General features: G+C 38.9%; 1 protein-coding gene across 1 annotated transcript; it reads left to right on the forward strand.

Moving 5' to 3' along the window:
- Positions 1–660: 660 nt before the first annotated feature.
- Positions 661–21,451, forward strand: LOC146311838 (vesicular glutamate transporter 1-like). The gene is made up of 13 exons (XM_084740471.1): positions 661–1,174; positions 10,160–10,412; positions 12,216–12,334; positions 12,434–12,548; positions 12,660–12,747; positions 14,955–15,041; positions 15,528–15,664; positions 17,487–17,636; positions 17,818–17,950; positions 18,556–18,666; positions 19,497–19,624; positions 19,974–20,043; positions 20,222–21,451. Exons 1-13 carry the CDS (start codon positions 1,113–1,115, stop codon positions 20,512–20,514), a joined length of 1,746 nt encoding a protein of 581 aa, XP_084596597.1. The 5' UTR covers positions 661–1,112; the 3' UTR covers positions 20,515–21,451.
- Positions 21,452–22,793: the final 1,342 nt, after the last annotated feature.

Raw genomic sequence — 22,793 nt, forward strand, 5'->3', positions numbered from 1 at the left:
GATTAACATTTTCACCATTTTCTGACACTTTTTGGATCAAAATCGATTAATGTAGAAAACGATCAACATATGCAGCTCCAATAACTAAATCAATATTCATCTTAAACTGCATGTTCTTCTTAGATGGCACATCACCACTATACAGTAAATATCACTTATCTGTCATTTGTTTCACTCTAAATTCTGCAAAGACAACCAGAGAAAGAAGCTCACCACCAGCTATTCATTTTCATAATTCACATCACTGTTATAAAATAAAAGGCAGTTCTCACACCCACATGAAAGGGGCTGTTGCAGTAATGATGCGTTATGGCAGCTCTGCCACTGTTGGTATGACGCACAGGGCGCATAGACGAGACAACAAAAAAATCAGGACTTTCTTTAATTTTTCACATTAAAAAGATTGTTCCTTTTTTATTCTACTGTTAGATTGACTTATCCTTTTACTGTGGATCTACAGTTCCTTTCCTAAAACAATGGAAAATAATCGTCAGTCCATCCAAGGATCATTACAGCGTCCAGGGAGCAGCCTGCCCCTCCCGTGTTACAAATACCTGGGAACTCTGTTAATATGCTTCGATCGGACAGTGTTTACTCAAACTGCCTCCATTCAAGGCTTGCGCGCTCCAAGAATAGCCGCTGCTTAAAACACCGGGCTGCGGGGAAGGAAGTGACATGCTCCCATCCACTCACTACTCACACTTGGAGAGATTAGCGCGCAGGCAGCAGTAATCTGGCTTCAGGACCACGGCCAGCGGCACTGTTTGGCCACCAATCCGGTCGAAAGTTGCCTCCATCGCATCTTGGAAACCTTTATGCAGATCAAAGAGTGACAAGAAGTTCATCTGGACGTCTGGAAAAGTGGGACTGACAATGTTTGATCGGTTGATTTTACATGAAGGCAGATGAAGCAGATTAAATCTCTGGACAATCAGTGTCGCTGACTACAGGAGACTGCGGGTCAAGGAGTCTGGTGATTAAATAAAATCAAGTTTTTTCCTTGTTAAATGTGTGAGTGAGGAACACGGGGCGGAGGGAGTAGAGGAGAAGGCTGTGCGCTCGACCGGGAGCGCGCAAAGACTGCACATTGGTCGGATCCTGGAGTCGTGAGGATGGAGATCCGGCCGGACAGGTTTAAGGTCGTGGCAGCCAAGACTCTCGGGAAAATATACGGGTATGTAAGATTTCTCTGGGCATAAATTGTAACCAGAAAAATGCTGAAACGCAGAGAGTGGCTGCCTTCAAGTTTTACTATTATATTAGGCTCCTGGAGGACAGTCTATGGTAGATGAAACGTGGTTTTACAAATTGGTATTGGTCTTGAAAGAGAAGATCAAGATGCCCAGAGGCCTGCATGGATTAGTGTTGGGTTGAGTAGCCTGGCACAACATCTGTCCCTCGATAGGCTCCTGAATCCGTCACATAAGGAACAGGCACACACAACACAACACACGCCATCACCTAATAAAATAAATAAATGAATAAAAACATAAGATAGCTGAAGTTTCTATGAGCACACAAATGCTCTGAAAGCTGAAGCGAGTTTACTAAAGCCTCAAATGCAAGGATTTTGCTTCTGAGGGGGAAATAAACAGAATTAAGTTTCATTTTAGGCCCAAACTGTTCCATCAGTGTAAGATGAAGCGTTGGATCGATGGCTGGGTTCATTTCTTTCAGGCTTTTTCTGCAGCGCTGTCACATTGTCCAATTACGAAGGCCATGTCTCAGTTTTATCTGGAGTTTTATGACTGAACAAATGAAACGATGTGCCCCAGATTCTACCTCAAAGTCTGTTCGATAAGGGTATTTATTTCTCCTTCTGGACATACTGAGAGTCACTGCGTGTTTGGTATAAATGGGCCTGTGAGGTTGCACTATGCGGCCTGTGTGTTGTCCTGTCGAACACTGCGCTTAAAGGGACAGTTCACCCCAAAATCAAAAATTTGTATTTTCTCTCTTACCTATTTTTATTCAGCTGGATTGCTTTTGTGTTGCATAATTTTGGAGAAATCGGCTGTAATGATGTCGTCCTTCTTTCAAATATAATGGATCTAGATGCCACTTAACTTCTGATACTCAAAGCACCAGAAAAAAACAATTCAAATAAATAAAAAAAATCTCCAAAAATCATGACGTCGTTACTCAAGATAATTCACAGAACCTGTCTGTGAGTAGTTTCATGTACGAACTACTTCCTTTCTATGCTTTAATCTACGGAAACTACTTTCTTTCTGCAGCAGAATCTACAGGAACTACTTTCTTTCCCACATGAAACTGCTCACAAAGAGGTCTGTGGATTGTCCTGAGTGATCAGTTTCATGAAGGAACAATTTTTTTTTCTTGTGGTTACTTTTGGTTTTCAGTGGTTTAAAATCTGATGGTTAGGGCGTTGGTGTGAGCAGTTTCACAGAGGAACTACATACTTTTTATACTTGAATCCACTGAATTGGGTTTCTCTCTGCAGTAGAATCTACAGAAAATATTTTCTGTCCAAAAAAATAAAAGAGAGTGAAAGTGCTCATAAAAGGTCTGTGGATTATCTTGAGTAACCAGTTTTCTCATGCAGGAACTACTGTCTTTGGTTTCCAGTGGTATAAAGTCTCGCTGTTACAGCATCCTTCCAGTGCTGACATTCACCAAAACGACTTTCTTCCTGCAGCAGAATCTACAGGAACTACTTCCTTTCTGCTATAAAGAAGATATTTACTACATGAAACTGGTGACTCAAGATGATCCACATATCTTATTGTGAAAAGTTTCATGTAGGAACTACTTCCTTTCTATACTTAAATCTCCTGAGACTATTTCTTTCTGCAGCACAATCTAGAAGAAGAGGAAGTAGCTCCTACATGAAACTGCTCACAAAAACTGTATTATGCTGACTTGCCAGTTTCATGAAGGAACTACTTTCTTTCTAGCAGTGCTTGTCATTGGTTTCCAGTGGTATACAGTTCAGTGATTCAAGCACTATTGTGAGCAGTTTCATTTAGGAACTACTTTCTTTCTAGTTGAAAGAAAGTAGTTTTAGTAGACTCAAGCATAGAGAGAAAGTAGTTCTTACATGAGACTGCCCACAACAAAGTCTGTGGATAATCTTCAGTAATGATTTCTGGAGCAGACAGTGCCGTTGAGTTTTTCAAATATCTTTTTTTTTTTTATCACATCTAGTTTGATTATATTCAATAGAATGCAGGCATCTCTGTGTCCGATATCTCCAAAACTCCTCAACTCACACAAAAACAATTTAGATGGATACATAGCACTGCAGGTCAGAGGAAAAATATGTACTTTTAATGTCGGGGTGAACTGTGCCGCTAAGAGAACTTTTGAAAAACTTGTGATCATGGGCTGGGGAAGCGGATCAAGGTAAGAACATATTTTTGACATCAGATGACCTTTTAGACCCGCAAGACACTCCAGCGTGAGTTTTTAAGAACAGTTCCTATTCTCAGCAAGCTGCAAAAATATGTGTGACACACCTTTCCCTGCTGAGAGAGAGTGTGTGTGCGGTATAGTCAGGAGTCTGGCCAGTGATGGATATCTGAACGCAACAAGGTGTTGATGGACTCCCCTTTCCTTCTCTCGGGATTTGATGTAGCGTCTAAACACTTAAATCCTCTCCAGAAATAGCCTCTGCTCGTCCAAGCTGTCGGCCCACGTAAATCCCTGCAGGCCGTGTACACCTTGGGCCACCTCTCTCCTGCTCTCCCCCCCTCCTACAGTAAGTAGCCTGGTAGCTCCTGTCATTGTGTCCCTTCCCCCCCTCCTCAGGCCACCTCACAGCCAGCCTGGATTAGGCCACTCGACCTACGACAGCAGAGCCCGCATGCAGCAGCAGCCTATAAGCTTTCATTTCCGCGGAGCGCACGTGCTCTCAGGTGCTCCCATGGTACCTTGCTGCCGTGTGTAGAGGTGTGTTCTCTGCTCCTGTTCTCTGCACGCAACATCCTTAACAGGAGCACGGAGGGAGAGGCAGGCACAGCTGTGTTGACTCACAGTTTTGTTTATTTTTGTTTATCTATTTTTTGTATTTAATGTATGGAGCTGGAGCCCAGAAACATTCAAATCCTTTTTATGTATGATTTTTATATATTCATGAGTTGTGTCAAGATAAATGACAAAAACAGAAACATGATTTAGAGCATAGTCTGCTCCTGTCATGCATATTCCCTGTTCACACATAACTTTCTTATAACATTAAACATTAAACTACTTTTGAACCACAGTATCAGAGGAGAGTCAAATGTATAAAAATAAAACAAACAATGACTGACCAATTTAGTGATGGAAGTCCACGCACTTTAAACATCATACAGGAGGTTGGTGAAATTGGCTAATCTTTTCTCATTAACTTAACAATAAAGATACAAGATTTATTTGTTCAAGTTAATTGAACTCAATTTTCTAGTATTTATTTTCAAAACACTTCTGAACTTATAAGCATGAGTTCCTCTAACTAAGTTTTTTTTTTTTTACTTAAAATTAGTTGAATGAATGTACTGTACAGAATTTAATCAACTCATTAAATCAGTTTTCTAAATAAGAATGATCAGCATACCAGCAGCCTTTTTAGAAAGCATTATTTCAGAGTTAAAACTGCCCCGACTTCCTTCTTTTTTTATAGTTCAAAGTTTGGTTTTAAACTAAGGTTTCTCAGTGTGACTGAAGAGTTCTTGGTTTAACTTAATATCTTAAGCTTATTTAACATGTTTTCTCAAATACAACCGATTTAGTATAAAGTTGATTTACTATAAAAGTAATAAAAATCTGCAGCATTCCTTTATTAAAGGAGATTCATACTCACAAACAGGATGCCTTGGATTTTCATAGACTGCCAACCAATGCTTTCACTGTCCATCAATAGTAAACTGGACAGTCATTGGTTTTTGTATTTTTATTCTGGTCCTATCTATGAGGAGCACCCGAGTTTTTAATTTTATTACCAACCAATCATGTTGGTTACCAATGTAATTAACATGTGAGTCAATTTAAACACACTTCTTATATTTAGATGGTTACTGTTTTCTCCATCCATCCATTGTTTGTAACTGCTTATGGTGCTGGAGCCTGTCCCAGCTGACATTGGCTGAGAGGTGGGGTCCTGAGGTGGGGCTGAGACACAGAGACAAACAAACACTCACGCTCACATTCACACTTACAGGCAGTTTACAGTTATCGGTTGACCTATTGTGCTGCTTGTCTTTGGAGTGTGGGCAGAAACTGGAGTACTCAGAGAGAACCCACGTGCACAAGAGAACAGACAAACTCCTTACAGAACCACTAGCAGGTCCTGCTAGTGGTTCTACTAAGCAATATTCTTTCAGCTCAGTGTATTTAACAAGTATAAATAATACCAGGAATGTATTTCTGTTGTGTGACTGTAGTGCACGTAAGAAATTTTAACATTTTGTGTTGTCAGACTATGAAAGGCTTTTCACTCTTCCAAACAATCTACACCAGTTATTTGACTCTTTTATCCATTCAAAGCTCTTGACTCAACTCTGACCCGAATGGCTGAACTGCCCTGACATTTGTCCTTGACGTATGAATTAAGAGATTATCTTGGCGGGAGAACCAGAAATACTCACCTGACAGAACGGGTCATGTGAATTCAGCTTTTTTTTTTTTTTTTTACATGTCATTAAGATTCAGAATTTAACTTATTCAGTTAAATTGGCTCTCAGAGGTGCTGAGACCTTTCCTCATGGTGTGCCGAGCACAACAGAGAGAAGGTCAGCTAGCTTGTAAGGATTAGACCGGATTTTCTTTAACTCAGGGTCAGTCATGAAAAGTCACTCCAGCAGATAGCAGATAGAAAAATGTGAATAAGGATGTGCATTTTGACCATTATATTGCAGAGAAAATAAAACACAGTGTGGACATCCAATCATTCCACTGGACACTGGGAAATAAATTGGTGTTGAAGGAGAAGGAAATGTTGTGAATAGTGTGTGAGACTGTGTGCGAGTCAGGGGAGTTGACGTTAAAAGGCAGTGTTAAAGATGAAGAGGAGACAGGAAGAATGAAGAGAGGCCTGCTCAGACAAAAATAGTCCAAGAGAGCCAGAGATATTAATAATTCAAGGGTGAGAATCATTAATACTTGATCAGTGTTGGAGACTGTTAGAACCCCTGCTTACAGTAACTAATAGAAGATATGTGTTTTATAATTGTGTGTCTGTTATTTTCCAGTCTGCTTACTGCTGGACTTATTAGCTGAGTGCCTTGAAGTGGTTTGTTCAAAGTAAAAGTCCAGTCAAAGGCTTTTTGTAACCTGATATTTTAGTATCCATGCCGGGTTTTTTTTAAGTCTAAACCTTAAGAAGCTGCAATAGCGGCTGTATAAAAATCTTTAGTGATCAGCTGGTGCTTTTCTTTTCCTGGTATCTCTGAATTGTGATTCTTGTCCCCAGTGTCTTGATAGAAAGGTAACATTCTGGTTTAAGACAGGGTTCATTTGAGTACACAGAGAAATAAAGTCTCATACAGCTAACAGAATGTACCTGAATTAGTTGGTACTGAGGTTGGCCTCAGTAGGATGAACAAAATGAGTTGTTGCATATACACAAGGTTTTGTACAAACAATATTTTGGGGTGTTTTATAACCCAGGGGTCTACCTCAGTTTTGAATAATAATCTCAAAGATTTTCAGTTTAAAGTAAATAATAATAATAATAATAATAATAATAATAATAATAATAATAATAATAATAATAATAATAACCCATAATTAAAAATAAATATTTTTACTCAGGCCTGCAGTGCTATTTATCCACCTTGATGGATGTATTGCAGAGTTTTGGAAATATCAGCCATAGAGATGTCTGCCTTCTCTCCAACATAATGGGACTAAATGGCACAAGCCCTGTCTTGCTCCAAGCACCAAAACATACATCTGAAAAATTAAAAAACAGTATTTCATCATGACCCGGTTACTCAAGATAATCCAGACTGGTTTAATGTAGAAACTACTTTCTAGTTGCAGATTTTACTGCAGAAAGGAAGAAGTTCTAACATGAAACTGCATGGACTTGTACTATTTAATCCCATTATATTGGAGAGAAGGTAGACATCTCTGCAGCTGATCTCTTGAAAACTAGCTAAGTCACACCAAAACGCTATAGATGGATGAGATGGATGAGCTGCTTAGTTGAATATGTTAATCTTTTCTGTCTGACTCATTGATCCTTTCTCTGAGTGAGGTTTGTGCAAGTTAGAATCTACGGCCCCGTCTATGGCTCTGAAATATCAGCAGCCTCACTATGTTGTGTGCTGATAAATCCATGGCACTGTCCGTGGTGCTGAAGTAGTAGATCAATTTGTAATTGATTCTTTTTAATTTCCACCCTGTTTTGTGGAACCTCAGATTTCCTGTATTTACTATGTATGAGACTCTGTTATATCTAAATCTATAACCACATTCTGGAGATGGTTGAAACATGTTTGAGGACCTATAAAAACAACATAGGCCTGATCTATACATAGTCCAATCCTAAATTAGCTAATGTAACTTGCTAACTAGCTAGCTAATCTACATCAATTGTTAGCTGTTTTTCTTTTCAACACAGATGAGGGACAAGAAAGGAGAAAATTGACTGAGGTTCTGCCAGGTACAGCACAGAGCAAAAAGTGTGTGAAGGGTCAATAGAGAGCTGAGGTCACGCCCCTTCCAGTCGACCACCATGGGACCCACTATGGAAAAAATATGACTTGTAGTCTATGGTGAGGGACAAATTTAACTGACACAACACAAGTTGACTTTTATTATGAAGTAGTCACGGGAAATGCGATGTTTTTCACTGAGATTTGCATAAAAATGTTGTTGACAGTGAATTAGTTTGAAATATTGCAGGGAGTATTGGAACAAACAGGAGCAGCCATGGTGAGCTGTTAGATGAAGAGCTGCACACCTCCATCTTCTCAGTGAGGAAACTAACTTCAACCAACTCCAACAGTTGCTCCCAGAATGACAGGAAAAGGCCAAAAAGGCCTGAAATCTGATTGTAACCTTAAATTGCTGCACTCTTTCTGCACCTCCAACCTTCTGATGATGCACAGGAGTTTGTTGGTTTATTGTAAGCTACACTGCAGTAGTTGAGCTATGCTCAGTGCACACAATGACAGTACTGTTTTCACACCTCACAGCTAAATAGGTCTTGTGGTTAAGGCTCATCTAACAACTCTAAAGATCGATTTAAGACTTTCACATGTGTTTAATGTTCAGTGAGTGTGCAGTTTCAACAGGTCTCTGGGGGCTTTCACACACCCCAGTGTCAGGAATGTGGAGGAGATTCACTGTGATCAGAGCAGCCACATTTACCACACTGATGTATAAAACAGCAAATGAGGTATTCAAACAAGGTGATGCATTCATTCCAGTAGAAGCTGTTCACCCAGCACATGTAACACACAAGTTCTAAAATACTTATCATCATTATGTGGTGGTTTTGACTAGTTGAAATGCATTAGTTAAATTAATCAACAGCTTTTTATGTGCATGACACTGATTAAATCTTGTCCATAGTTTTATGATGTGCTCTTTGAGTTATGACTTTGGCTACAACATCAAAAACTGTCAGTCAGCAAAGAATTACATTGTGCATGGTAGCTTGATTCATCATAAAACACTGGCCAATTTCAGTGCGTTTGAATAAACATGTGTCAGGTTCCAGATGTTCATATGACGTCTACGTAGAGACTTTCATCCTAACCATGATGAATGTTCACAATGGCCACTGTGGGAGTACTGTTATTAATGGGGCGCCCTAGTGGCTGATTCAGTCCTGTCAAATCTGTCAAATAAAGTACTCCATAAAATACACCCCCATCCCCCATCCAGGCTTTATTCATGCTCTGCACTGTTGGGTGTTGTATTTTGGCTAAAAGCTGCAGGGCTGAGCTGGCTGATAATATTTGGCTTAAGCACAACCAACTCCCATGTACTGTATGTATCTTTTCACAGTGGTTGTAAATTACATTTACTAGAAAAAGGCCATAGGGATGTTTGTTTTTCCATATAGGTATGAAAACCTATTTATTTATAATAAATAAAGCTGCAATGTTCTCTGGACCTGCAGTGCTCAAGACCTCAGCATTGCACACATCATGTTTAATAGATGATCTGCTGCGTTTAGATACATATTTGATGCCCCTTAGACTGGATGGAGGCTGGCAGAGGTCATAGTTTCCCAGGGTTTCTCAGCAAGCCACATGAACACAGCTTATAAACAGGAGCAGAAAAAAAGGAGTTAACCTTGTTTGAAGGGAGGAAAGGAGCATAAATGCACCAGGATGAGTTTCTGTGAACACTGTTTGTCTTGTGCTGACACTGTATTCTTCACTGCGGGCCAAGTATGTCAGGAAAAGAATGTCAGCGATACAAAAATGTAGAAGAAGACAGGATAAGTCAAAGTTATATCAGCGAGATCCAGTGGTGGTAGGCTGACAAGAGAACGGTGCTGACTGTCTCTTGTTAAAGTGCTGGACTTACCAGCCAAATTGACAGCGAGGAAGGTTGTCTGAACATCCTGATCCATGCACTTGGCTCTATCAAGCCAAGCTGTCAGTCTACAAGAACTTTAGAACAGGATCTGTTTTCTCCGGGGCAGCATTGACACTGACCAACTGATTGCTCTGAAAGAAAATCTACAACATAGAAATCTAAGAATTTACTAAACATTGAGACTCAGTTACACCATCTAAATTAATTTAATCAGTTTTAATCTGAGTTTAGAAGAACTAAGTAGAACCAGGAAAAAAATGAATAAATCCATATTTAAAATTAAGCAGAGCTCTGCTGGACAATTCAAAACTAATCTCAACGTACTAAATCATGATTTAATCAGGTTTAAAAATTAACCCTTATTTGTGCAAAACAGCCTAAATGTTTCCTTTTTTTTGGGCTCAGTAACTGCCAAAGTTGATGAGCTATTTCCTGTCAGTTGAAACATTAATAGCTGTTTAGTGGAAATGAATCAACAAAAACACAATTTGGATTATTTTTCTGAAATGTTTCGTGTGTATTGTCAGGCTTGCAATAGACACTAATACAAAGGAGTGTTTGAACAGATATGTTGCCCAGATAAGCACTTCAATCATGTGAACTGAGTCTGCCACAGTCATTTACATGTTACATTTTCCATTCATGTCCTTCCTAACAGAGCTCTTGAGAAGAAGCAGGAAAATGGCGAGACCATTGAGCTGTCGGCGGAGGGCCGGCCGGAGCTGGTGGAGGAGAAGGAGATGCCCATTGTGGACTGCACATGCTTCGGCCTGCCCAGGCGCTACATCATCGCCATCCTCTCTGGCATTGGCTTCTGCATCTCCTTTGGTATCCGATGTAACTTGGGTGTAGCCATCGTCAGCATGGTCAACAGCCACACCATCTTCAGAGACAACAAGGAGGTCGTAGTGGTGAGTTGGAGTGGAGGAGGTGGAAAGTTTGTGGTACTTTTACTTAAAGCTACAGAAGGTAACTTCTATACAGATAACTTTTTGCTATATTTGCTCAAACTGTCATGATATCCTGACAGTAGTACTACAAAACTTTTTCACATATTATCCGTCTCATGTGCTGCTGCCAGGATACAGTGACAGTTCCAGGAAATATTAGAAAAAGTTAGTCAATGTACGTGGACTCCTTTAACTACACCCTTTTGTGCACTTCTTGCCATATCCTGTTTTTTATGGTTTGAGTTAGCCTCTTTAATTTCAATTAAGGAAAATACTAAAGGGATTGTTCAGATAAAGTGAGTCAGAGCAAACCCTTTAAAACAGCAAAATCACAATAGCACAAACAAATTAACCAATCAAGACAGTGGTAGGCCAGAAATTCCTATGATCTGCAAAGAAAACATGACAGTTTTTGCCAAAAAGGTATTGTGGTTTTGGAGAGACAGATACTGGGTTTATATAATGGCCGTTTGTTGTCAGAAAAAGGCTGTCTGACAGCAAGGTAAAGCAGTGAAAATATTCCTAATGTAGCGTACACTTTAAGTGATATCATCTTGGATCTTACTTTGAAACAGGAAAGTCTCTGTTTTCAGTATCAAAGCTTTATTAAATGTGTTGTATACAACATTCATTTCCTTCAGAGGTTGCAGTAAAGCACCAGCAACTCCAAAAAAACAAATTGCATGTCTCTCAGCCTAAACGAGCCCAGCAGTTCACTTCAGCTCACTTCAGTTCCAACAACCTGACAAAGAAGAAAAAACAATACCATCCTGTCACTGTGCTCTGTCTCTGGTGGCTCAAACATGTCTGGACATGTCCAGTAAAGCTGCTAGACAGTCTGTCCATATTTCAGGTTGTTTTCAGGCCATACTGGTGTTTGAGACTAAGGTAGTGGAACGGACATGCCCCAGTGTTTCAGAGCAGAGGAAACAGGTCATTTTTCATATAGCGATTTTTTAAATCTTTAAGATTTAGCTGGGTGATTAATAACACATGTACTTTAGTGCACTGTTTAGCTGTAATACAAAATAGTTAGTCACCACACCGTCATGTTGTAAACAGTCGTGGGAATGACAGAGTGGGAACATGAACGCACACATGCAAAAATATGCTTGCAGCCATCCCGAATAAACGAAGAAGCTCAGATAACATCACATTTACTGGGAGTATGAGGTCATTCTCTGCTCAGGATGGTATGACTCCACTAACATCACAAAGCAAATACTTATTTGTTTACATCTAGTGAGGATAAATGTTGTGTATTGCACCTTTAAAGCTACTAATCTTTGTTGATAGTGGAAGTGGAAATGGGCAGGTCAACAAAGGACTGGGTCATCATAAAGTCTGTCAGTCAGTGTTACAGTCAATACCGACATGTTATCCCACTTAATCTAATGACTAGTAGTAGAGTCCATCTGTTGTCATGAAATGTCATCTCAGCGCATTTCAGGGCAAATTAGGGCTGCAGCTAACAATTATTTTAATAGCTGATTATTCTGTTGATTAATCAGTTACAAGTTGTTTCATCTATTAAATGTCAAGAAAACTATGAAAAATTAAGATCAGGGTTTCCCAACGCCTAAGGCTCAAATATCTTTAGTCCACAACCCAGAGATAATCAGTCGACTGTCAGAAAATCAAAGAATTTTGACTTTATTCTTTAAAAAATGACTCAAACCGATCAATCGATTTTCAAAATAGTTGCAGTTCTAGTGCAGATTGATCATTTTTTCTCATGTGCTCGTCTCCCTTCTGTCCCTACAGAAAGCTCAGTTTGACTGGGATCCAGAAACAGTGGGAATGATCCATGGCTCCTTCTTTTGGGGATATATAGTAACCCAAATCCCTGGAGGGTTCATCTGTCAAAAGTTTGCAGCTAACAGGTCTGTCAGTTCACTATATATGGCATGCAAAGGATGCAACTGCACATTCTTATATACATACTGAACATCTCTACCTTTCTCTATCCTCTCCTCTTCCAGAGTGTTTGGCTTTGCTATAGTGGCCACGTCTTGCCTGAATATGCTCATTCCTACAGCAGCACGGATACATTTTGGCTGTGTTATCATTGTCAGGGTGTTTCAAGGACTTGTGGAGGTGCTTGACTCTTGTCTCTCTTCCTCTTAAACACAAGAAATGGACAACGAGAAAGATTTGTATTCATATTTTATTGTAACACTATCCATAATTAATTTTTTTTTTCTGCAGGGGGTTTCATATCCAGCCTGTCATGGTATTTGGGCAAAATGGGCACCGCCTCTTGAAAGAAGTCGTCTGGCCACGACAGCCTTTTGTGGTGAGTTCATTAACACCATACCTGTTCCTCAGTGTCTTTAAAAATTGATGTTTGTTGTCACTTTAAAGCTGAAATATTGAACATTTCTGCATTAAAGTATCTAAAATCACCTCACGTTATATATTTTGTTGAGTTGTGTACTTACATTATCCTAAATGTATCCAACATTGTTCAAACAAAGAGAAATAACTGTAGTAACTGATTCAAGGTACGGTGTTCAACCGCTAGTTGCTGTAACTTCTGGGAAAACATGGGATGCATCAGAGAGTGAGGAAGGAAGTCAGCGAACATGATCAAACGAAACATGAATGAAACTTTAATAATACTTTGTCCATGAACATGATTTCTGCCTGAGTCATGTATGAAAGATTTTCATCAGTGAGAACCATCACAGCAGAGAGCCCTAGTGGCAGAACTTACATAATGTACGTTTAAACAACGCTTGTTATCACTTTAAGAGACATTTATTGTTAATTTAATATATCTACAATTACAGGTGAAAATTACAGCTGAAAACAGCAACTGTTTTACATTATTCTACAAGCAAAAATGCCAAATATTTGTTACTTCCACTTTCAAGTCACTGCGTTTCTTCATCATGTGTGACAGTAAAAAAAAATATCTTTGGGTTTTGAAATAACACATGCAATCTTGAAATGCATTGCCTCACAATGTTTTTGACAATTCAGCTGCAAGAGTTCTTTGCCATAAACGATCTTGGGAACACATCACCCTGACAATTGAACTAGCTGCTAGTTAAATACCACATCTGTCTTTAAGTACTCATCCTTTTCTATAAATATCTCTACAGCTTGGCACCAACCTACATATCCGCTCAACTCCATCCCTATACACCTGTTTGTTCGCAACCATCCTCCAATGCCCATCTAGTCTCTACTTCCCCCTCCAGGCTCTATACCTCTGCAGTGCTCTTCTTTAGGGGCTAAGCCAGTGCAGAGTGAGTGAGTGAGTGAGTGGGGGAGGGAGGGAGGGAGTAATCACTGGACCTAAAGCTTGTCCGTAGCTACTCTAGAATACTATGGGACCGATCAGCCTAATTTTTTTTGTGCACATTCATTACTGTATGCTGAGGGACCTCTGTGATTCACAATTTTTGAAAAAACGTTTTTTATCACTCTTATTCCTTTATGTTTTCTATGACTGGAGGCGTGTTTTCAGGTCATCCCCTTCTTGTGAACGTGATATCTTGCCTTGTAGGAAATTCTTCAACCTTGACACAAACATTCACTTGGACTCAAAGACGAACTGATTGAATTTTGGTGGTCAAAGGTCAAGGGCACTGTGACCTCACTAAACACATTTTTGTCCATCACTCAAAATTTCATACGTTAATTATGACAAAATTACCCACAAATGTCTAATAGGATAAAATGATGAATTGATGACACTTTATACTGTACACTGTACAAATAGTCTCTCGGTGAAGATTGCATGTTTCTCATTTGAAATGGTTTACTGAAATCACACACAGTGATAGCTTCCATTTTGCCATAAGTACACTTAGTACTTATGGCAACACAAGTTACAGGTCAATATAGTGGTAAGTTCCATATTAAATTCCTTCAAGTCCTCACTACAGACACTACATGAGTCTGGACACACATGGATTTAAACTGTAGCCTGACTGGTTAGGGGAGACATACAACTGTGAGGCAGTAATTCTGTTTTTTGACTGCTCTGTTTTATACGACTATTGACAGCTGACTTCTCAGTCTTCTTAACTGGCTTCTTTGGGATGCAAGTGATCAACGACTGCCTCGGTTTGAAATCTTGTTTCAGCTCGGGACAACATATGTGGGGTTCATGTTAATGTTGGCAGAACTTTACAAATATCCGCTGTTTATATCTGGCAGCTGTGGTGGCATTGCAGTAGGTGCTTCACCATCTGTTGCCTGGTGGGGATCTGCAGTCAACTAAGTGCACTCTACTTGTTGTGAATGTGCTTTTTAAAAAGAAAAAAAAAAAAAAAAATCTGTATATGTACTTCATTACTGTTATTGTCATTCTTTATTGTTATCATTATTGTATAATTTTCTCTATCAATTGACTCTCTTTTCTGTTGTAAAGCGTCTTTGGGTGTCTTGAAAGGCGCAAAACAGTTATGTGACAAAATAAGTGACAGATTAATTGATAATGAAAATAAGTGTCAGTTTCAGCCCTAAACACAATGTTTTTCTTTTTTCTAGGTTCTTATGCTGGTGCTGTGATTGCCATGCCGTTAGCTGGAATCCTAGTCCAGTACACAGGATGGTCATCAGTCTTCTACGTCTACGGTAAGAGACTCTTGACCTTTAAGGCTGAAGGTAAACAAAATTAAATATATAGACTCTTTACAGACTAAACTATAACTTGGGAAACTGCACAGAAATGTAATATCACGTAAATGATAAAAATGGGACAACAGAGTCAGACAGTAATAAGTTGGTTTGTGATAACATCAAAATGCTTATTTTCACAAGTTGTGTATGCACACCCATTTCCCACAACATACAGTAACACAGTTAGTGACGACACATACTGCAACTGAGCGGACAAGAAGACCACAAAAGGCCAGCATCGCATAAATAACAAGCAGAAAAAACACTTCTCTATTTGTAGTGTGTGTGAATTCAACATTAAACCCCAGTCCTTGTTTAGGCAGCAGCTACAGTCAAGGTGTCTCCTTTGCAGCTTGTACTGTTTGACCTTGCCCTCCAGTTTTGACACTTAGATTATTTCTTCTGTCTTCCCTGCCTGTGTTGTTTCCCTCCTCCCCGCAGGAAGTTTTGGCGTCATGTGGTATTGCTTCTGGTTTCTGGTGTCGTATGAAAGTCCAGCAGCCCATCCCACCATTACTGAGGAGGAGAGAAAATATATTGAGGAAAGCATTGGCGAGTCAGCCCAACATACAGTTACGGTCAGTAAAAACAATGCCTGTCATTAACAGTACTGATGTGGCATACCTGGTCACTTCAAGTGCATGGCTACATGGCTACAGAATATAACAGTTCTCAGTTTGATACAGGTCATGTAAACAGGTCTTATTCTGCATGGAGCATATTCCGATTAAGGAATGTAGGATATACTGGTATTATACTGGCTTTAGGAAAAATCTTTGGACATGTATACAGCAAATTCAGAATATGCGTCTCATTTGCATGCTCATATGCATGGACAAAAGAAATTCCCAGACATCTGGTCAAAAAAATATTATTATTTGAAACATTTGATATCAACAGGTTTTTGGATATGCACAAATATTGCAGCACTGACCTTATCAAGAATATGATTAAATTAATGAAAGAGGCACATGTTCACAGGGTCAAACAAGTCTGTATGCACAGTTGAATATTAACAGGAATAGTAGAGGAATAGTCATTTTCATTTGCCATGTAAACAGTATAGTAGGAATACTGTCTTGTCAGAATAAAAGCAAAAAGCAGAGTACTGTGTGCATGTAAAAGAAGTCAATGTGATGAGTGTGCAATATCATTATGCCGGTTCTTCTTTGTTTTATGCTAAATGCATATTGATAATCAGATTTGAATAAAGAGCATGGAGATAGCACACAAGCAAAGTAAACAGAATAAGACGGAAGTTAGCTTGGGTGGAGATTAAGAGGGTGTCAAACCACATCTTGAGCAACAAATAGGTTTAGGAACACCATATCATTGTTAACCTCTGCTCATTTGTGTCTGCATTCACACATTTAAGTAAAACTATCAATTTATTCCTTCCATCCTCTCATTGTGTGTGTTTATGCACAAACTAGTATCCTGATTATGATCAGGTTTTTGAAGCATCCTGGTTATGTTTTGTGCATGTAAACAACTAATCCCCGTTTTGAGAAACCTGGATATGCTACCTGAAGTGCTTTGATGGGAACAAGGATACTATGGCATGTAAAAACCTTATCCAGGTTTCTGCACCATCTCACGGTGGCTGAGATCATCAAAAATCAAGACACACCTGCAGGCAGTGAAAACATTGTATGACTTGAACAGTACTGATGTGGCCTGCCCTCTCTCTTTTTTTTTTTTTGTTATATACAAATTGTTAACATAAAGATAAGTACATTTGAACAAAGAGTGTAGATATAGTAAACAAACAAAGTAAAGTAAGAATAAGAAGGAAGCGAGCCTTAGTGGAGATTAAGAGGGCATCAAACTTAATCATGAGCTACAAAAATAGGTTTAGAAACTCCATATCATTGTTAACTGTTACGCATTTGTGTGTGAGTTCATGCATTCAAGCAAAACTATCAATATACTCCTCCCATCCTCTTATTGAGCGTGTTTAGTTGCACACTTATGTCCTGGTTATGTTTTGTGCATGTAAACAGCTCATCCCGATTTTGAGGCAATCTGGAGTACTCCGATAGAAGCCAGTATATTATGGCATGTGAACACCTTATCCAGGTTTCTGAACCATTTCATAGTGGCTGAGGTGGCAGCAGGTGGACACACCAGAAACCTGGATATTGTTAGGATCATGTATACAGGAATATGAATAACCAGGTTTTCATGCTTCAAGCTAACAGCATATCCTGTATTTAATCAAGAACAGGACCAAAACCAGGATGCTAAATTCAATACAGTTTCCTCGTTTCTGGTGCTTGTTTCTTTTATAAGGAATAAAAAAAAATATTAATGCAGGTAAACAACTGTACATCAAGTCAAAGATGTTGGAATTTCATTACAAAATCAGTGAAATCAGTAATGCATTTTCCTTTGTTACAGAAATTCAACACACCGTGGAGGGCCTTCTTTACGTCCATGCCAGTGTACGCCATCATCGTGGCTAATTTTTGCAGAAGCTGGACTTTCTATTTGCTTCTCATCAGCCAGCCTGCATACTTTGAGGAGGTGTTTGGGTTCGAGATTAGCAAGGTAACAGAAATCAGATGAACAGCGTACTGCACCAGGAACAAAATTTCCATATGTACGATAACATGGTACAACAGAGGAAAGTCAGTGATATAGAAAGTATGCTTGCCAGGTTAATTCTGGTGACCACAGACTATGCCCAGAGGTCTGCTACATAAAAGAACATTTTTTTCCTCTCATCTAGGTGGGCATTGTTTCTGCACTTCCCCACCTCGTCATGACCATCATCGTGCCCATTGGTGGCCAGCTTGCTGACTATCTGCGCTCCAACCAAATCATGACCACCACCAATGTCCGGAAACTTATGAACTGTGGAGGTGAGAAGAAGCCACAATGAAGGAAAGACAAAATTAGAATTGCAGAAAGGGGACCACACAGATGTATACAAGATAAGCATTATATCAGGACTTTTTCTTCAGTACAAAACTGTAGTCATATTAGTATATGCTCAAAGTCTGATAGAAAATAGCATTCCTCAGCCTTTTGTGAATATGATAAGATTTTTTTTTTCTAAGCAGCCAATTTTTGGTCAGAACGCAGTTTCAGTCACGTGAACCTGAAAAACCACACAGTAGCTCATTGGCTTGTTATGGTGTTAACTACAGTATTTCGGAAACCGTGGTAGGAAAGCATTTGCTGCATTAGGGAAATGATGACTCACTGTAAAAAAAGAAGCTCTGCCTCTGCGGTCTATTTTTGAACTACATAGAGAAATCAATAGCGAAGTGAAATGAGGAAGCATATAGTGTACAGCACATATCACTTTGTGTCAACAATGTTCTGTGAAAAGGGAGAAAGAAACAGCATGAAGAAAAATGGCTTTCAGTACACTTATAGAGGCATCTTGCATTGAGACCTGATGTTGTCCATTAACAAGATCACCCTTTGTTTGTGTCTGGGCTGTTTCACTTGTCTGGATCAGGGTTTGGGATGGAGGCAACCCTGCTGCTGGTGGTGGGCTTCTCTCATACAAAAGGTGTTGCCATTACATTCCTGGTCCTGGCTGTGGGTTTCTCTGGCTTTGCCATTTCAGGTGAAACCATAAATTTTTGATTGTTTGGTTCAAATTAACTGGTCTGTACTCATTTTGCTGCATGCATCAACATGCATCAATATCCATAAGTTCCCCTTTGAACAGAGAATATTGACTTGTGGTTTTAAATAATTTATATAATGTATAATTTTTTTATTTATTTATATTTATTCATAAATAATTTGTAAGAAAACTAATTTGTAAAGTTTGTGAATACTCTTGTTGTTACTCCCATTTTTCTTAAGCTGAAGTAAAAAAAAGAAATCTAAGACTTCTTCTGTGTACACAAAAGGTTTATTTCTCTCAAATTTTGTTCACAAATTTGTTCAAATCCATGTTAGTGAGCACTTGTCCTTTGCCACGATAATCCAACATATAGAGATACTGATTAAACAGGAGGATTATTGCAGAGGTGTGTCTTAGACTGGTCACAGTACAAGACCACTCTAAAATGTGCAGTTTTATATTGAAAACAAATGTTTATTAGACACTGAACTATAGCTATTTCACATAGGGCTACAGATAGCATTTTTTTTTCCAAGGAGGGCAAAGTTATGACCCACTCTGCCTCTGATTGGCTCACACTGATAATCTTATGCTAATGTTGACCAATCACTCCTCATGCCTAAAGCTTACCAACCCAGCCAATGAAGTTTTAGCCAATCACTTAGACGAAGATTTAAGAAAACTACACCTTTTTTGCACACAAAAGAGGTCTTTTACTTCAGTTTAAAAGAAATGGAGCAAAAATAATGTGTTGTCTTTATACTTTTGTTGAGTATATTTCCTATCATTTATGTGCTAATATTGTATTTATCCTTCCTCATTAGGTTTCAATGTCAACCATCTGGACATTGCACCGCGCTATGCTAGTATCCTCATGGGTATCTCCAATGGTGTGGGCACTTTGTCTGGTATGGTTTGCCCACTTATAGTTGGTGCCATGACAAAGCATAAGGTGAGAATTTCAGTGTTGTAAATTTTTTCCTAAATTACATTTCTGTTCTTGTTTTGTTGTTTGAAGGTGTGTTTTCTCATTACCATGGATTAGTGACAAAACATGCATGTTGCATGTCCTCATTGTGTATATAAACAGGGACTGGGGTGTTGTCTTTTCATGGTTTTAAAGGCTGCGCCTCAAGTTTGATAGAGTAAATATATCCAGAGTTTAAGCACATTTACAGAACACAGGACATGTATAAGCTTCGATTTAATGCCTGACTATATTAATTTCAAAGTAAGAATGAAAATTCACACCTTTTTTCATGCCTATAACCTCTTTTTTTCTTCTAACAATCCTTTGCTAGACACGGGAGGAGTGGCAGGGTGTGTTCCTTATCGCCTCGCTCGTTCATTATGGAGGTGTTATATTCTATGGTGTGTACTCTCAATTCTGTATTTCTGGTTCCACCTATTTTTCTATAACCACAGCATGAGTGTGTTAAAGTCTGTGCATTGTACTTGCAATCTTTTGTAGATTGGGTTAATGCAAAAAATGCATTTTGCAAAAAACTCTGAATGGTATGGATTGATTTAGTCTGTCTCTGTATTGCAGGCATCTTTGCATCAGGAGAGAAGCAGGCTTGGGCGGAGCCGGAGCAGCTGAGTGATGAGAAATGTGGTATCCTGGATGAGGATGAGCTTGCAAATGAGACAGAAGAGCTGTATCGCACAAGTGGCGGAGCAGGCTATGGAGCCATGAACCAGGGAGCGGATCCCAACGGAGGCGCAGGCATGGGAGGAGGAGGAGGCTGGGTCACAGACTGGGACAAAACTGAGGAGTACGTCCAACCAACTGGAACCAATAATTACCTCTATGGAGGTGAGGGAGACCAAGAGTTAACATAAAAGCAGCAGCATCGTCTGCACATTGCCTTTAGAGAGGCAGAAACAGTGCATCAACAGTGTGGAATTTCACCTGAAGCATGAAGAACTTGCGGATTTATAAAGGAACGCGGGAGGGGACTATTTTCAGCAAGTCTGACTGTATTATTATAACTGAACTGATCTCAAAGAGACTCCACAGTGAATGTGAAGACATTAGTAAATGTAAAATGTGTGTTTGTGTGTGATTGCAATTGTGTACATTGTGTGACAGACAATCTAAGTAAGAGTGTTTTAGGACTCATCAGCCTCCCTGCGATCTTCACTTGGAGGACGGCTGTGTTTTAGGCCTGGTGTGGCTTTCTTTGATGTTTATTCATTGTAATAATAATTGTAGGAGTTTCTATATTCTCTGACAGGATTTGGATTTCATTTCTATGCCTCTCACTTATATTTGAATTACTTATGGTTACAAATCTCTAGGTGCACACTGCTCACAAGCGCATTTCTGCTGTTGGGTGAAAAACTAGTGAGTTTGTTTAATTGGGTTTTAAAAAGTTTCATAAATCGTGAAATCTCCACCTCCACTGAAGTTAAAGGGATAAATCTGAGTATTTCAAAGGGGGTTGTATCAGGTACTTATTCATAGTCAGAGTATTAGATAGATGACGGTTGGCTCAGTCCCATTTTGAAAAAGCAGAGAGGAATGCTGTCACAGAACCTAAGCAATGACCTGCTGTGGACAGGGTCAGCAAGAAAAGGTTTTTATCCATTAAAAAAAAGCAGCAGCAGTTCATTGCTTAACCTGCTTCTTCAAATTGGGGGCGTGCTGACCGGCATCTTCTGAGGCTAATAGACTGACTGACTCGTACAACCCTACTTCAAATAATCCGAACTATCCCTTTAAAACAGAAAATCACCAAAACTGTAGCTGCAAGGTATTCACGCGTTATGAAAGAAATGTCCTTAATGTGCACACTTTTAACAAAAAACATGTTACTTGTGCCAATACAACAAAATATTTTTGCTCTGTAGTATTGGTTTACTCATCTGCTGAGAAAGTAAACACCTGCAAATATTACTACACACAGCTTTCTGTAAAGTCTATATAAACCCTGCTTTTGATTTCCTCATGCAAAAATGTTTTATGTACTAGGCCTCGAACCTGTCTGCCTGCTGACGAGCTGGGGAATAAAAATGCCCCAATAGGAGACTAGAAGAAATGTCTAGGGTATTAAAGATCCCTTATCAAATTAGTTTCGTATTGTAGAGCTGCTTTTATTTCCATCAAATTGAACATCTGAATTTTATTCAGTATGCTTTACATGTAATATATGCTATTAATGTTATTCTATCATGTTACTGTTGTGTTTAGGCAATTCATTTCCTTTGTAAACATCAGGAAAAGCACTTTGCTGTCACCATATAACCTAAAAACCCCAACACATGCCAGTCTCTGCTCTCTGTCACAGTGTCACAGCACAAAAAACACTGAACCGCAGGTGTTGTGTGGTGCCAGTTAAATAGGATATGTCAAAACCAAAAAAAAAAAAGCTGTGCAAATAGAGCCATCACATAGATCTCAGTCCATCACATTTACAGGTGAACTTTCATTACCCTTCGCTTTATTTTATAGTGAAGGAAGTTAAATGTATGTTAAATGATCGGCAAGCTCAATACAAATTAAAAATAAAAGGCTGATAATGGGCGAAAAACGAATGACATTTCACTTTACATAAGCAATTTGTTTTATTTTTGTTAGTAGAGGTTGCAATGTATCTAGCTTAGTCCCAAATGAAGGTTTAAGATGAAAAATATCCCTGTTAGATCATGGAACGGTATCACTTTGGCTGATATTGTTTCAATGAGTGGAGTTCACTGATAGAGTAAATATTAAATGTTAGTGTTTTTACTGTTTTTGTCATTTTTCATTAATTTCTTGTTAAATGTTTTGTTCTAAACTAAAACTGTATATGTAAAAATCATGTACATGTGAAAAATATTGTATAATAAAACCTAGAGGTGATAATCCCTGTACTATAATTATAGATATTCTTTGTAGTTAATTCTTTTTTACCCTAATCATATTTTTTTGTTTCAGTGTTTGTTATTAGGTGATGCATAAATTATCTTGCTAAAAACAGATAAAATAATTAGAGAAACAAGCCTATTTCAGTTTGTTACAGCTCACTTTCCCCTGCTCCATGCCTGATTCAGGCACTAATAATGTTGGCCTACAGCTTTGGATACAGTGGTTTCATGTTACCCATAATGCTGTACTCCTCTCTAGACAGCATTATCGA

This window comes from Lutjanus erythropterus, chromosome 17 (assembly GCF_056507025.1).
Source record: "Lutjanus erythropterus isolate fLutEry1 chromosome 17, fLutEry1.hap2, whole genome shotgun sequence".
In the NCBI taxonomy this organism is placed as follows: Eukaryota; Metazoa; Chordata; class Actinopteri; order Lutjaniformes; family Lutjanidae; genus Lutjanus; species Lutjanus erythropterus.